The following is a 17,400-nucleotide window of genomic DNA, read 5'->3' as shown; positions in this document are numbered from 1 at the left end:
ATATTATTTATTTTTAATTTTTAATTATGTGTATGTGTGTGGCAGCGGGTGGGGCTGTGTGTTCGTGAACGCAAGGGCCCAAGGACACAGAAAAGGTCATGAGCTCCCGTGGAGCCAGAGTTACAGGAGGTTGTGAACACTCAAGTGCTGAGCCATCCTGCCAGCCCCTGCTTTTTAATTTCTAGAGAGAATTTGTCACTGGAGTAAGGGCTAGTTCCTTGTCATTACAGTAAGTGTCATTTATTCAGTGCCTACTGTATACCCCGGGCCAATCTATCACTTGAGAGGTATCGGGTCCTCCCCCAAAAGTAGCGATTTCTTTGTTCTCTCTTTCTTCCTCAGGACATCTCAAAGTTTGTCCTTCCAGATAGAATACTGTGTGAGATACGAGAAGTATTTGGAGTGTGGGAGGGGACTAAATATATTTCTTAGAAAATATTCCCATCACCTAAAGTTTATGCTTTTCTTTTCAGTTTCCTAGACAGGGTCTTTCTATGTCGTCCTGGCTGTCTTAGAACTTGCCACGTAAACCAGGCTGGCCTGGAACTCACAGAGATCCACCTGCCTCTGCCACCCAAGTGCTGGGATTAAAGGCATGCGCCACCGTGCCTGACGCAGCTTATGATTTTAACAGGCAGTTTGAAATGTTCTCATGCATCAGTTCACATGGGTTCCGGTATTGCTTTTCCACCTTATTCACCAAGGCGAGATCTAATCTTTCCAGGCCGCTTGCTCTGTGAATCCTTCTCTCCCTTTGAGGATATCACACTCCACAGCATTTACAGGGGGTCAGGCTGGGGGGGCTCTGAACTTAAGCCCTTGTGCTTGTTTGGCAAATGCTTTAACCACTGAGCCATCTCTCTAGGCCGCTGTTTTGTTTATATTTGAGATGGTCATGCTGTGTAGCCCTGGCTGGCCTAGTACTCAGGCTTACACGGCAAATACTTTATCAGCTGAGACATCTCCTCACCCCGCCTTTGTTCAAATTCCTTACTCTCCTACAGCCACCACTCAGTGACAGCATGTGTAGCAATGCATCATCTTATAGTAAAGGTCACACCCCACTACTTTCCAAGCCTATGACCTTTAAACCCAAATTCAGACTTTGGAGACATCATTGTGCAGTTGACACTGCTCGTGGCCGTGTCCACAGAGTGGCACCACCGAGGGCTTCAGTGGGCGACTTCCTGATGCCTCTCCCCACTAACTTCCCCTCCCACTCGTGCTTTTGCCTCCTGGTGATAGATGACGCTGAGACGATTGAAGCTGGGGTGGGAACCGGTTTTTGGGTGAGGCCCAAGCTAGAGCCTGGTGTGCTCCTCGGCCTGCCTCCAGCTCCCTGCACACCCCGGGGGCTGCTGGCCACACTTCAGACAGAGCCTCTGTGAGTAAAGAAGACAGATAAAGCAAAGGAATGATAAGGAGGCTGTAAATTCCCAAAGAAATCTTTCTGCCACTAGCCATGACAGATACGTGCAGGGAGCAGGCGGGGACCAGTTTTCTTCCTTTTCAAGAACTTTTGAGGGGTTGTGCGCAATCACATCTTCACGTGCTAGGTTTGGTGTTAAAAGCTGTCAGGGAGGCCAGTAGAATGGCTTAGTAGGGAAAGGTGCTTGCTGTCAAGCCTAGCAACCTGAGTTCAATCCCTGGGTCCCACGTGATGGAAGAGATAACCGAATCCTGCAATTTGTTCTCTGACCTTCACGGGATGTGGTGCACAGGCACCTGTGCACACACACACAACAGCAAACAACAACAATAAATGTAATCTTAAAAGTTGTCGTGAGCAGAAGGATGTGTGCATGAACTGGTCCTGGAACCCTCAGTTTGGTCATGGCCCTCCAAGCATATGCTGGAATGGGGAAGGCATGGATGGGAAGAGAGGTTGGCTTTATCAACTCTTGCTCCTGCTTCCAGCCTTTCTTTTCCTGTAAAGGGCAACACCGTAGGGGCTGCTGAGATGTCCCAGTCAGCAAAGTGCTTGCCTTGCAGAATGGGGACCTGAGCTGTATTGCCAGCATCCCTGTGGCCGTGGTGCTCATGTCTATGACTCCAGTGCTAAGGAGGAAGAGATCCCTGGGGTTTGTTGGCCAGTCTACCCTACTTAATAAGCTCCAGGCCAGAGATAGATACTGTCTTCAAAAACAAAACAAGCAAACAAAAACAGGCTCAGTGGGCAAAGTTCTTGCCATTGCCTATCTAAAAGTAAGAGGCAGGTGCCTCGGAGACAATGCATAGCAGTAACCTGAAAAGTGGGTCCAGATTCAGGTAGATCCCGGAGGCTTGCTAACCAGCCCGCTTAGCCTACTCTGTCCATTCCAGGCCAGTGAGAGATGCTGAACTAAAGGTGTGGGTTGGGTGTGACACACAAGGTTGCTCTCTAGTCTCCACACACCCATGCTGCACACCTGTGCACACGTGCATGCACACAGAAGAACAGCACTGTGTGAGCAGTGAAGGCTGTGTGACACTTCGATGATGTCGCCCAGACACTAGGAAAAGAGAGGGAACATTGCTTGTGTTTGTCAGGCCCCGGCCGACCTGTGGCTTCTCTGTCAATCCTGCAGGCGTCAGCAGAAACCAGCCATGTAAGGAAGGCTGCTCGTGCTCCTCCTGTTCACCCCGGGTCCCCACCATTAGCGACTTGCTCAATGATCAGGACTTGCTGGATGTGATCAGGATAAAGCTGGATCCATGCCACCCGACCGTGAAGAACTGGAGGAATTTTGCCAGCAAGTGGGGCATGCCCTATGATGAACTGTGCTTCCTGGAACAGAGGCCCCAGAGCCCCACGCTGGAGTTCTTGTTCCGAAACAGCCAGAGGACTGTGGTCCAGCTGATGGAGCTCTGCCGGCTTTACCACAGGGCTGACGTGGAGAAGATCCTGCGCAGGTGGGTGGACGAGGAGTGGCCCCACCGGGGACCCTCGGACAGTTCCATGCACTTCTAGGATCCCCTTCTGGCCCTGGCCTTTCTGCAGCAGAACCAGCACGGGTCACGGGGAATACGGACCTGCTCTTAAGATTTTCAGAGGAGATGTGGAATGGGCAGCGGTTGTCCCTGAAGCTAGCGGCTGGTGGAAGGATGGGTTTGGGTTTGGTGGCAAGTGTTTGTTTCTTTTTGCACATCTGTTTTAATTTAATATCCGAAACTGGAATTGGGGAAGAATATTTTGCGGGTTGCATAGGGCCAAAGCCTGTGGTTGGGACAGAATTGTGCCAGCATGGAAAGCAAAGATTGCATCGGGATCCCAAACTGCTGATGTCTCTGGACATGCCCACAGCATCCTATGTAGAACCTTTGCACTCCCAGCCTAGCAGAAGATGGGATGGAGAAGTCACCGTGGCCTGTTCACTGTTACTGTTTCTGTTGTAAAGGGCTTACGATATATGGCCTTTGATATGGCCTGGATACAAGAGCCAGCTTCTTTATTCAAACATTTTTGTAATCCATGGGCTATCAATACTGTCATTGAATTTAGTATTTTTAAAAGAAATACAAAGTGTACAGTGTATAGGTGAGCAGAGTGGTTAGTAAGTGTCACGGGAATGGTATTGGCAAAGACTAGTCCTCTGTTTTCCTTCTGGGGGCTGGGAGAGGGCTCAGTGGTTAAAGTGCTCACTGCATAAGATGAGGACTAGAATTCAGGACCCCAGAACCAGCATAAATGTGGGATGATGTGGCAGCCCACCTGTGATTCCAGCACTCAGAAGGGACTCCCAGAGCAAGCTGACTAGCCAAGGCTAGTCACATGGGTGAGCTCTGGAATCAATCAAGAGACTCTTTTTCAATGAACAGTGTAGAGATTGAAGAAAAATTTCCACATCAACTATATGCACACACAAATCTTTTAAAATGCCATTTGGGGAGGCTGAGGACATCGGTCAATGAGTAAAGTGCTTAGCTTATCAGTATGAGGATCTGAGTTCAATATCCAGCACCTGCATGGAAGTCAGGCACGGCAGTGTGTGCCTGTGACCCCAGTACCAGAGAGTCAGAGCCAGGAACTCACTGGCTAGCCAACAGAGTCAAACTGGCAAGCTTTGTGTTCAGGGTGAGACATTGCCTCAAAAAGGAAGATAAAGAGTGATTGAGGAAGATACCTGAGGTCAACCTCGGACCCACACACATACACACATATACACACCCACAAACACACATACACAGACACACACGCAAACACATATACACACAGACACACACATATACATACACACAAACACACACTCACACACACATATACACACCCACAAATACACACATACATATATACATGCAAACACAATACATATATATATACACAGACACACACACAAACACACCGACACACAGACACACACATATACATACACACAAACACACACATATACACACCCACAAACACACACATACATATATACATGCAAACACAATACATATATATATACACAGACACACACACAAACACACAGACACACATATACATACACACAAACACACACATATACACACCCACAAACACACACATACATACATACATGCAAACACAATACATACATATACACAGACACACACGCAAACACACACACCCATACAAACACACATACACACACATACATACAAACATAAGCACTCACACACATATAAATACATACACACATGTGCATACACACATATACATACACACAAACATGTGCACTCACACACATATAAATACATACACACATATGCATACACACACACAGACAAAATGCCTGCTGGTTATCCATGCTTCTTTTTCAGTGCCAGGGATGGAACTGAGGGCCTTGAACATGCTCAGCCAGGACTCTATCACTGAGCTGCACCTGCACCCCGGTTATTCATGATTTTTTATTCTTCTCTCATACACTACATCCCAATTGCAGTTTCCTCTCCCTCCGCTGCTCTCAGTTCCCCTCCACGCGTGTCCCCTCTCCCCTCGATCCACTCCTCCACTTCCAGTTCAGAAAAGGAATATCCCTCCCAGGGCTATCAACCGCACCTGGCATAACAAGATACTATACGAGTAGGCACAAATCCTCACATCAGGGGGTTGTTATTTTTATGAGAGCCCAGCAGCGGAGCTGGGCATGGTGGTGCACACCATTAACCTCAGTGCTGCGGAGGTGGAGCTAAGCTGCTCCCTGGGGTTGCTCACTAATTCAATTAAAATAAACAAAAAGGAAGAATAACACTGATGACATAGAGATATTAAGATGAGCTCAAAAGGTGATTCTCTAAACCACCACTTTTTCCCCCATAACAAATAGGTTTTTCCTTAGGTTATTGGTAAATAAAGTCAGCTTCTTATCCAGTGTGACCTCTAAGCAGCCAGCTCTATGATGAGACTTGCCCATCACGTCTGGTTCACTAGGAATTTAATTATACCCTACATCTTCCCTGCTCAGATTTATCACATTTATGTCCATTTATTGCCAGATATATTTAAAGTGACAGCGAATGATCAAATGCAGACATTTAAATGCTTTTCAGATTTGTTTTACTTGTATGAGTGTTTTGCTTGCATGTGTGCCTGTGCACAAGCATGCATGGTACTTGCAGAGGTCAGAAGAGCATGTTAGAGACCCTAGACCTGGAATTACAGCCTCCATGTGAGCGCTGGGAACACGACTTCTGCAAGAGCAACTTTTACCTGCGGAACCCATCTCTCCAGCCCCTAAATGCAGATGTTTTCAAAAACAGTTTTCTCAGAAAAATCAGATTTTTTTTTTTTTTTTTTTTTTTTTTTTTTTTTGCATCATGGCCCTGACCTAGGAGCAGAACTCGCTAGGGAATGTCCTGCTATTTCACGGATGTGATTGGTTGCTTAGCTTTCTCATTAAGCTGCCCATGCTGTGCTCTGGCTATTCTCACAGAGACTTCTAGCCCAGGCTACTCTCAAACTCACTGTGTAGCACAGGATGACCCCACACTTCTAATTTGCCTGCCTCTGGTTTTCAAGTGCTGGACCACAACATCCGGTTTTGCTCTCACTTCTTAGAGCAGAAGCAACCATAGGGAAATGAGAGGGCTTTGGTAATCACTTTACAGGAAACGGAACTCAGCAGGTGAAGCTCAGAGGTAACAGGATGCTGGAGCATTAGGAGACGCCAGCCCTAGCATCCCAGTGGACTCCCAGGGGAGGAAACAGGTAGTTCCCAGGCTGACATATGTCTAGCCAGATGTTTCCAGAAAGCCCCTTCCCTCCTATCTCCACCAAGCAGTCTTGCCACTTTGGCCCAATCTGTGATCATCCCAGAGGCATTGGTGCAGGGGGAGCCCCTGTTCTGTTCCCTTTCATCAGCCTGCTCCCCCATACCCATCCTCTGAATCTTCCCACACCCAGAGAAAAGAAGGGAGAGGAGGAACTCCGGATGGACAAAGGCCCAGGCGGAAGGGCATGCGCTTGCTCCTGACTCTCCGCCCATGTCCTCAGCCCAGCAGAATTCCTGCCCTGCCTAGAGCTTCAGGCCAGTCTCTATGGCTTCTAACTCCCTCCCGTGGGCCACAGTGGCAAAAACAATTAAAACTTGAACATCTTCCTAATGGTACTGATTTTTAAACCAAGAACTGAGGTGAAAATCTGGCCCATAAAAATCCCCACAATTTGATTCATGGTGATTAGGGTTTCAGAAAACCCAGATTCTCCTCATACTAGTTCACCTCCTGAGTGTTGAGGTTGTGGGGTTCTGCCACCATGCCCAGCCAAACTTGAGTCCCATACACCACAAACTTCAGAGCAAACACTTTTCATGGCTGGCCTGGGGCGGCCGATCTGCGTGACCACCACTTCCACAGGAAGTGTTTTCAGCACTTCAGCCTCCAAACTGAACTGGTCACGCGGCATCACAGCTGTGGTGGCAAGTCTCCGCCGAACTTGTCTTTCTAGAGTTGGATCAAAACCGTCAGGCAGGGCTGGAGAGATGGCTCAGCATGTTAGGAGTGCTTGCTGCTCTTCCAGAGGACCCGGGTTCAATTCCCAGCACACACTTGTGGTGGCTCACAGCTGCCTGTAACACCAGCCCCTGGGGATCTGACACCCTCTTCTAGTCTCCAGGGGCACTCACACACTCAAGGCATGCACTTACACACACACACACACACACACACACACACACACACACACAAGTAAATCTCTAAAAGACAATGCCAAGCTAGGGCTGGGAATGTAGTTCAATTGGTAGAGTGCTTACCTAGCCCAAAGTCCTGGGTTCGATCCTCAGCACCACGGCGCATGCCTGTAACTCCAGCGCCTGGAAGTGGAAGCAGAGGATCAGAAGTTCAAAGTCAGGGAATATTCTCAGCTGAAGCACAAATCAGGTTGAAGTACCAGGTCCTGGTACTTCACAAAAAGGGAGAGCCAGGAGGAAGGAGGTCATTTATCACCAACTGATTAAATCACTTTTGAAAGCTTAGTCATCACTTTTTAAATATTTACTTTGACTATTTTTAGTTACGTGTCTGTGTGTATGTGCACAGTATAGAGGTGTTTGTGGAAACCGGAGGTGCCGGATCCCCTGGAGCTGGAGTTGCAGGTGGCGTTGGGAGCTGAACTGAGGGGCTCTTCAAGAGTAGCTTAGCTCGTACTGATGAGTTGTCCTCCACCCGTCACCGTTAACCCGGAAGAGTTTTCTCTCCTGGGCATCTGTGTTAAGATGAGCACAGTATAAGATGCACGTTGTTTTCCTACTACAATGTCGAAATCCCCTTAGCTATGTTTCCAAAAATATTTTTCCTTAGGCCAAATTTCTGTCTGTAGTGGGCTGTGAGGAGGCTTTATATGGTGTTCATTTCATTTGGTTGCAATAGTGAAGAGTCAAGCCGGGTGGTGGTGGCACACGCCTTTAATCCCAGCACTTGGGAGGCAGAGGCAGGCGGATCTCTGTGAGTTCGAGGCCAGCCTGGTCTACAAGAGCTAGTTCCGGGACAGGCACCAAAGCTACAGAGAAACCCTGTCTCGAAAAACAAAAAAAAAACAAAAACAAAAAAAAAATAGTGAAGAGTCAAATGAAAGGGAAGGACTCAAAGCCGCGCTGGACAGTCGTACACACAGGGACAGATTACACACTTCTGGGGACCCATCCCGGAGGAGGCAGACAAAAACATGGCTTACAATATTAGCATGGTGAGGTTTTCACTAGCTGGGGCTTGCAGATGTGCTAGGATGTCCCAACTGTGCTTCTAAAAGACCCTGTACAACCACCTACTTCTGTAGCCATGAATAATAAAACTCCTCAGTAATTCAGGAAATTTGGGCAAAGACCTTGTGGTGCGTTCTGAACAGTAATTTTTAATACAGTGCCGCCTCCTGCTGGTTAATACACTCTAAATTGGTTTCCGGTTAGAGTCTGGCTTGGTCAGGCAGAGAAAGGGTGTTGTTCTGTGACCTGGCGCACACAGACACTCTTAAGAGTGACATGGCTGACATGGAGGCTCCTGGCTCCAGGACGTGCCCAGCACAGGGGCTGCAGAAGAGTTCTGAGGCCTGGTAACCACCTAGCAGCACGTAGGTGGACCTGTCTCCACAGGGACAGTTGTGTCTGTCGGGTCTACTCTTCTCCCGATTTGGCACCCAAGGATGCCATGATGCGGTGGTCTGCCCCTCACCTGTCTTCAACCATCTACATCACAAAAGATGCGCTTCTAAAGACAGGATTAATAACAAAGGCGGAACAGATTGTTCTCTTCCGTCCTCTCCTTTTTAGTCGATTAAACACATCTCATTTGGTTTTGAGCAAAGACTTTCTTTCTTCCTTGCCTTTTATTATTATTATTATTATTAAATCAATCCTGTTGTCCCTTCTTTAAGAATTTCCTCTCACTTGAGGCTATGATGGTGCTGTCTGTGTTGCTTGTTCAGAGACTTTAATGCATGTACATCTCAAATCCCCTTCCTCCACTGGCCAACAGTACTGCTCCTGTGAGCTGGCAGCAAAATCTGCTTCTTCTTCTCATGTGTACACACAGAAGCAATGCTGTGGGCCTAGCAATGCCAGGCACTCTCTCCTCTGGGTGCTACAAAGCCAAAGACTGATGTTAACTCTTGTAACTGAAGGACACACACCTTTGGAGGGCACATACCTACATATGCCCAGGCAGCGACTGAAAAACATTCGCTGTATCATTGCTGCCTGGGAACCGATCCCAATCTGGGACTCCTGGGTACTCGGTATGCACAAGGAAGGGTGAATCTTGCCTCTATTGTATTTAGAAAGAATCGAAGCCAAGATGCTGGGGCTACTGAAGCCTCAGCACTAGAGGATCGAGCACCTGTGGGTACCCAAGACCTAGACTTGAAGGACCCTGGAAGCAAGGCCTGCTGTCTTCCTTCTTGGGGCTGTGGATGGGAGTGTCTCTGGGAATTATGTCTGCCAGGGGATTCCCGGGTGATCAGATGTACTGAAGGAACCGAAGTAGTCAAAGATGCAGCTGGAGGGGAAATAATGAACTCACCCAGCTCTCTTGGGGGTATAAGATTTCTGGGTGCTCTGTGCTTTTCCATTCTGTGTGACAGTCTAGTAACCACTGTCTTCTGCAGCATCCTCGGAAGTTTATACAAGACATTTCATCCCGAGAAGGTCACGCTTCTGACATCCCTGCATCCCTGGATGCCATCTGTATACTTTGGTACTATCTTTTTGGCTCTGTCTATGTTTTCATCTTCTGTATGATTCTGTTTTTCTTATGAATAAGGAAAGATTTTTATTACTGTAATAATGGGTGCTACAAAATTAAAGACTGATGTCAACTGCTGTTCCATGGATGTCTCATTTTTAATGTGTGCATGTTTCTGGGAAGGGTGTGTTTTGCACATATGTGCATGCATGTAGAGGCTGGACGACAGCCTTGGGTGTTAGCCTGATGAACACACACCATTCACCTCCTTTGAGACAGGGTCTCTCATTGGCCTCGGGCTCACTAATTAAGCCCAAGAGACCTTCCTGTCTCTGCCTCCAACAAATGCATGCCTCAATGTCCAGCATTAAAGGTTATGGGAATCAAACTCGGGTCCTCATGTTCAGACAAAAAGCCCTTTACTGATGGAGTCAGCCCTTAAGACCTACTTTGCATAGATTCCAGTGTAGTCATTGGCTCATGTCTTGTAGCCCCATCATTCATTATTTGAACACCCAGTGGTTTTCTGAAATGCGTCCCAGATGCTGGAAATGCTGATAAACAATATGGTCCTGCAACCTAGGGGCTGTTGACAGGTAGACTCGCTGAAGCTAGGACTGATGGGACTGGGGATGTGGGCAAAGGTGGTCCAGGGGCACTGAGCAGGAGAAAGGATGAGCGGTTAGCCTCCCGGGAGGGGCTCCAGTGTACTGTGTCTGTACGTGGAGGGCTGTTTCACCATTACTGCCTGCCTCTTCTGACCTCATCTGTCCTCTAATATCTATGCGCTTGACATCTCTGATTGGAGCCTTATCAGCACTTCAGACTCAACCTGTTCCATGATTCACCTCGTAGCTTTGTGTCCCACCAGAGTTCTCCATGTCAATCATCCACCAGCAGCTCCGAACATCCTTAAGACTCTCATCCTTTTCCTGGTCTATTTCTCTTTGGGTAGTTTTTAAAAAACTAGACAGGGTCTCACTATGTAGTCTTGTTTTGTCTCCAAAGTAATCCTCCAACCTCTGCCATCTGGGTCAATGATCTCATGTCTGTGTGTGTGTGTGTTTGTGGACGTGCACATATAAGACTGCAGTTATACATGGTATGCAGGTATGCAGGTATGTGAAGGTCAATCTCTAGTTCTCCAACAATCGTTCCTCTGGTGCCATTCACCTTGACTTGTTTTGTTTTGGTTTTGATTTTTTTCAAGACAGAGTTTTGTAACTAGATGTTTCTCTCTGGCCTGCCAGTTCCCTAATAACCACTCAGAGGCTTAATATTAATTACAAAAGTTTGGCTGATGGCTCAGGCTTATTACTAGCTAGCTCTTACATTTAAGTTAACCCATTTCTATTAATATGTGTATCATGACATGGCCTGTGCCTTATGCAGGTAATGCTTGGGCATCTTATTCCTCCAGTGGCTGCTGGCCCTCTCGACTTCACCTTCTTTTTATTTTTTTTATTATTTTAAAGGTTTATTTATTTATTATGTATACAGTGTTCTGCCTGCATACTAGAAGAGGGCACCAGATCTCTTTTTATGGATGGTTGTGAGCCAACATATGGTTGCTGGGAACTGAACTCAGGACCTCTGGAAGAGCAACCAGTGCTCTTAACCTCTGAGCCATCTCTCCAGTCCCTTGACTTCACTTTCTTTCTCCCTGCATTTAGTTTGACTTTCTTGCCTAGCTATATTCTGACGCTTTATTCATCAATCCATAAAAGCAACAGCTATCCGCAGTGTACGGAAGGATGCCCCACATCATTGCTTATCTGTGTAACCACTCTGGGTGTCCTGGAACTCACTCTGTAGACCAGGCTGGCCTTGCCTCTGCCTCCCGAGTCTGGGATTAAAGGCTTGTGCCACCACTGCCTGGCACATCTTGTTTTTTTGAGACAGGGTGTCTCCCTGGCCTGGATCTCAGGTATTAGAATGAGCTGGATGTCTAGCAAGCTACACATCCACACCCCCCCCCCCCCCACACACACACATATACCTATGTCTGCCTGGCAATCGCTAGGATTACCACACCTCACCATGGGGTTTATCTAGCTACTCCATAATGGGAGTTGCCCACCTTTCTTTAGACCAGTGCCTCTCAGTCTTCCCAAAGCTGTGACCCTTTAATACAGTTCTCCATGTTGTGGTGACTCCAGACAAAAAATTATTTCACTGGGGCTTCATAACTGTAATTTTGTTACTGTTATGAATCATAATGTAAATATCTGATATAGGAACCCAAAGAAGTCGCGACCCACAGGCTGAGAACTGCTTAGACTCACTCCCGGCTCTGCAGCTCATCTTTCATGTGTCTGCTAGAGCGACCCAGAATCAAAAACAAACAAGTTGCTACCTGCTTGAATTCCTCATTCTCCTCATTCTCTCATCCCATCCAAACAAAATTATCTCTGTCAGTTTAAATGAGGAGGACGCCCTGTGAATCCATCCAGGAACCTAAGATATGTCTGTTTTGAAACTATCACAGCTTGGAAATCACTAGCAATTATCACGGCTGCCTAATTGCAGTTTAAAAAAAAAAACTCAATAACTCAATATAAAATGCAAACAAAGAAAAAAGTTTTTTTTAAAATAAAAAAATGCAGTCTAAGTAAAACATGCCCTTGGTACCTCACAGCAGAAGTCTGTTCATGCCCATGATGGATTCACTTTTAGTGTTATTCATGGAATCAGGCCATTCTCTTATACACCACTTGACAGAAACATATGATGGACAATGTTTTGCCTCTTTCTGGCAAAGCTTCCTTAACTGGGAATAATAAGGCAACCAAGGAGATGATAAATTAATACTTAAATATTAGATTGGAAGATTTCAGAGGGGATGGGGCCACTTTGAAGCAACTGTCAATACTAGGGAGTCAGCTCCCTGTTGATCTCTGGGGAGCTAGTCCAGGGAGGTCCCTGCCCAGGGCTGCCCCACCAGGCCTATGATCTCTCAGGCCTCGAAATCTATCCCCAGAAGTATCAAGTCACAGTTTGTTTACCGAGCCGGGTCCCTCTCATTGCAATGAGTAAAGAGACACTTTGCAAAATGCATTCCAATATGTTAATTCAGGACAGCAAGATGGCTCCGTGGGTGCAGGTACTTACAGTCAGGCCTGATAGACTACGTTCAAATCCCCAGGACCCACATGGTGGGAAGAGAGAACCAATTCAGACCTGCACATATATGCTGTGGCATACACGTGTAAAATCAATAAATAAAAGTTATCAAAAAATACTAACTCTATGCGAATGTTTTAAAATGTCGGCTACCTCTCAAAGGGAATCTTGAAAGCTGCACCTCCAAGTGTCTAAGTGGTGTGTGCATGTACGCAGGTGCACAGGGTAAAGATATAACCCCCAAGGACTCCCGTCTCCCAGCAACCCACTTCCTCTAGAAAGGCCTGCCTCCCCAAAGCTCCACAATCTCCCCCAAACAGTGCCACCAGGAGACCAAGAGTCCTGTAGGGGACATGTCATATTCAAACCATTGCAAACATAATTTTCACAATGGCCCTAATTAAACAAATGTGCCTCTACCTCACACTGTGTGTCCCCTCCTCTGGTCTGGAGGCACATATATTTGAGGCCTGGGCAAGGAGAGGGTCCTTTTGAAGCTATGTAATTTCCTCGCAGGATGGTAGGAAGCTAGGCTGGCCGGCCAGTGAGCATCAGGGCCATCTGCCTCCCGTCTCCCAGGTGCTGGGATTACAGGCACATACCACTATGCCTGGCTTCTGTGTGTGAGAAGGACGTTACTGAATAAGCCATCTCCCCAGCCTGTGAATGAGGCCAGTCAGCTCTAGATGCTGGGGCCCTGTGCAGTAATCCCCTCTCTCAAACCTTTGGGGTTTATCCTGGAAGAACTTACTAGAGATGAGTCCGGATCCCCCACGGGATCCTACCGTGTACATGTGGTCCAGAATCATCCAGCCATTATGAAGAACTGCTGAGATTACCGCCTACACCAACTGCCTGCCGTGCTAAAGGTCAACTTGAGTTTAAACTTTAACTCCAAATCCTACTCCAACAAATGGCCCTGCTTTCAGAAAAAAACACAGCCTTTCCACCTTCGGTCAGGGCCTCTACTCCCAGAAGGTCCAGTTGGTGCAGGGAATGCCCACAGCAGGAGCAGCTGTAGGGGCTAGCCGACGGCAGGCAGAGTTTGATGAGGCTTCTGAGTCTAAGCCGTATGATGTCCGCTCACATCTCTGCCCCGAGTGGCTAGAAAGGCAGGTGTGTTGATAAAGTTGACTTGGGTTTTCAATAAAAGATAAGAAGGACTGGAGAGATGGCTCAGTGGTTGGGAGCACTTGCTGCAGTCATGAGTCGGGCAGAGACTGGGGAATCACTGAGGTTAGCTGAATTCCAGCCCAGCTGAGAAAACACAAGCCCTGGGTTCCAGGGAAGACCTGGCCTCAAAGGAACAGGCAGATGGCAGTTTAGGAAGACACTGTCATGGTGATAAAAAGCATGGACTCAGGCCAACCTGGGAGAAGATAGGGCTGATCTGACTTGTGGTTTAGAATCTATCAGGGACCCAAGGCAGGGACTGAAGCAGAAGGCGCAGAGGAGGGCTGGAGAGATGGCTCAGTGGTTAAGAGCATTGCCTGCTCTTCCAAAGGTCCTGAGTTCAATTCCCAGCAACCACATGGTGGCTCACAACCATCTGTAAAGAGGTCTGGCGCCCTCTTCTGGCCTTCGGGCATACACACAGACAGAATATTGTATACATAATAAATAAATAAATAAATATTTAAAAAAAAAAAAGAAGAAGAAGGCGCAGAGGAACACTGTTTACTGACTTGCTACCCAGGGCTTCTCAGCCTGCTTTCTTACACAACCCAAGACCACCAGCCTAGGAAAAGCATCACCCGCAGGGGGCTGGACCTACCACATCAATCGGTAGTCAAGAGAATGCCCCACAGGCAAGTCAACCGGTCAGTGTAATGGAGGCAAATCCTCAGCTGACTCTACTTACGTCAAGTTATCAACAGAACAACAACAAAAAAGCCAACACCCAATGACTCCTTCTGGCCTCTGAATAAGCACATGTGCATACATATGTGTGTGAGTGGGGGAGGGAGGACTGAAGGAAATAATACTAAATACGGCAGTGAGATGGCTCACCAGGTGCAAGTTCTTGCTGAGTAAGCCTGACAATCTGAGTTTAATCAATGGAATCGGGTAAAGGTGGGAGGAGAGAAATGAGTCCACAAAGCTTTCCTCTGACCGCTCTACATGTGCACCACAGCAGGTGTACACTCACGCGCGTGTGTGCACACACATACACAACAAAGATAAACATAAAAAATACTGTTATGTTTGAAGAGTCACCTTGAGTTCTGATCTACTTCAATCTACCACTGAATTTATTATCAGTGCCTCACTCATCACTATAACGAGCTGTATAAACACAAGCTACAAGTAGATTGGCTGAACCAGAAGGTCTGAGGCTGGGTTGCTGAGGGAATCCTTTTAATGAATCTCGGTGACTTGACAGGAACAAACGAATGTGTGTGTAACAACAGCTTTAAGCTCCGAAACAGTCCACTGTTTGTACTATTCTACCTCTAGTGGGCACATATCTTGGATCTCCCTTTATATACATGTATAAATACTACTGTCTAGAGAATAGAAATCGTTATATTCTTTTATAGTATCTTAATGTCTAGTCTTTATATTTATACAATTTCAGATACATTTTCCCATATCAAATACTTCAATATTCTCTAGTGCTAGCATGCTATAGTCTTGAAGATATCCAGGGGAAAATATTTTAAGAAATAGGACCGTATGTCATCCTTCAATTCACACTTTTCAAAAGACCTCTCGCATCACTAAGATTCTACTGTTTTATGAGATAACCAGTTCTAGAAGCTTGCTTCTCTCAGCTGCAACACTAAGGCGTGGGACATGAAAGCTGTAGAACAGAAGAGGTAAGCTTTGTAAAACTGAGCAAGAGGCCTGGCTGGAGGGAGAAGAGGCTCAGCTCTCCTGGGTGCTGCTGCCCGAGGGTGGGAGACAGACACCCGGTCAAAGCGAAACGATTCTGGGCCAGGAAGACAGGCGTCAGTAAAGCGCTTGTCACACCTGAGAGCCTGCGTTTGGTCTTAATATCCACACAAAAGCCAGGTGTGGTGGTGTGCGCCTGTAATCCCAGCACTGGCAGAGACACGAGGATCTCTGGGGCTTGCAGGTCAGCCAGTCTAGCCAAATCCAAAAGCTCCAAGTCCCACTGAGACACCGAGACAGCCTGTCTCAAAAAGCAGGGTGGCTGACTCAGGAGGAACAGCACCCAGGGTTAAACCCTGGTCGTCAGTCACATGATGGTAAATGTTTCACATCTGACTTTCTAGAGAGAAAAGTTCCAAGAGGGACTTCTTGCTTGTTTTCTTAGTGGAGTCTTTCCTTGTCCAGGTGTCAGCATGGGTGGGAAAGCACAAACTGGCTCCCACACTGATATGAGCAGACTTTAATCTTCATTAAGTGTTCTTGGACTTCTGGCTACAACTCACTAGTCACGAGTGGGGCCTTGTCAATAGTTTAGTGGATTAGTAATGGCATTTTTAACCTTTTGGGGTTTTGTTTGTTTTTTGTTTATTTTTTGTGATAGGGTTTCTCTGTGTAGCCCTGGATGTCCTGGAACTCGCTCTGTAGACCAGGGGGGCCTCAAACTCAGAGATCTGCCTGCCTCTGCCTCATGAGTGCTGGGATTAAAGGTGTGCGCCACGACCGCCTGACTACATTTGTAACTTCAAAAAGATTTTATTTTATATGTCTGCCTACATATGTTTGTGCAGCATGTGTGTACATGAACAGAATTTTTTAAATCCCAGAGTGAGCTTTGTGAAAATCCCTTTCTTCATTGAACCACATGAAGTCACAGTGGAAACAGTTTTCATGGTGGCTCCTGGTTACAAAGTCTAAAAGCCCCCACTGTTCTACTGTCTCTTAAAATAAAGTTAAAAATAAAAAAACAAAGCAGAATGCACACATAATCTTAGTACTTGGGAAAAATGAAGCAGCGGGGATTGAAGGGTTCAAAGGTAGCTAGGACCACAGCATCTCAAAAAAAAAAATCTTAAAAAAAAAAAGATTTATAGGTGTGTATAGGTGTGTGTGTGTATTATCCTCTGGACCTAGACCTGCAAGTGATTGTGAATTGCAGTTGGATTCAGGTCTTCTGCAAGCACTATGTGCATTCTGAACTTCTGAGGCATCTGTCTCTCCAGTCCCAATGAAAAACCACTCTTTACTCTTCCATTCCCTTGCTATAGTGCTGTTTCTCAGTCCTTCCCAGAGAACTGTTTTTTTTTTTAAAGCTTAAGGCTACTCTTTCTACCATTTCTTAACCTCTCATTTCTTTCCTACATCAAAGTCAGTTCCTAGTGACCTTTGCTGCTTTGCCCATCCATCCTGTTTGTTATTTGAGCCCTCAGAGAATTCAGCACACTGGCTGCTCTCCTTTGGTACCTGTAAGCCATGCCCAGCAGGTCTCCAAAGCGGCTCTCAGTTTCTCTCTTTCTGGATTTTTCTCCTTAGGGTTCTGGCCAAAGCTGTTTTCTCCTATCTGCTCTCCTAGGGGACCTCATTCCCATGACCTCGTCTCGCCTTGCTCCCACCTGCCAGCCCCAGCACGCTGATGATTTTTTCAGAGCCCCAGGACTTTGCACAAGCTCTTTCCGCAACTTGGAATGCATCCGGCACTGAGATAAATTTATCTTAACTCATTTTAGCCTTGCAAAGAAGTGGAAGAGTCGGGCAAAACTGGGTACTCAATTG

General features: G+C 46.7%; 1 protein-coding gene and 1 long non-coding RNA gene across 2 annotated transcripts in view; one reads left to right on the top strand and one right to left on the bottom strand.

Annotated features, from left to right (window-relative positions):
• Edaradd (EDAR associated via death domain) overlaps positions 1 to 4,187 on the top strand; it is a 41,856-nt gene extending 37,669 nt beyond the window's left edge. Inside the window, exon 6 of the mRNA XM_057786927.1 lies at positions 2,568 to 4,187. Coding sequence (XP_057642910.1) covers positions 2,568 to 2,950 — 383 coding nt within the window. The 3' untranslated portion in view covers positions 2,951 to 4,187. The remainder of the gene's footprint in view (positions 1 to 2,567) is intronic.
• LOC130885451 (uncharacterized) overlaps positions 1 to 17,400 on the bottom strand; it is a 50,936-nt gene that overhangs the window by 32,295 nt on the left and 1,241 nt on the right. The window contains exon 2 of the long non-coding RNA XR_009058175.1: positions 7,191 to 7,250. This is a non-coding gene — a long non-coding RNA (uncharacterized LOC130885451). The remainder of the gene's footprint in view (positions 1 to 7,190; positions 7,251 to 17,400) is intronic.

Source organism: Chionomys nivalis, chromosome 13 (assembly GCF_950005125.1).
Source record: "Chionomys nivalis chromosome 13, mChiNiv1.1, whole genome shotgun sequence".
Classification (NCBI taxonomy): domain Eukaryota; kingdom Metazoa; phylum Chordata; class Mammalia; order Rodentia; family Cricetidae; genus Chionomys; species Chionomys nivalis.
Note: the sequence above shows the minus strand (reverse complement) of the source record. Positions and strands in the feature narration are given on the sequence as shown.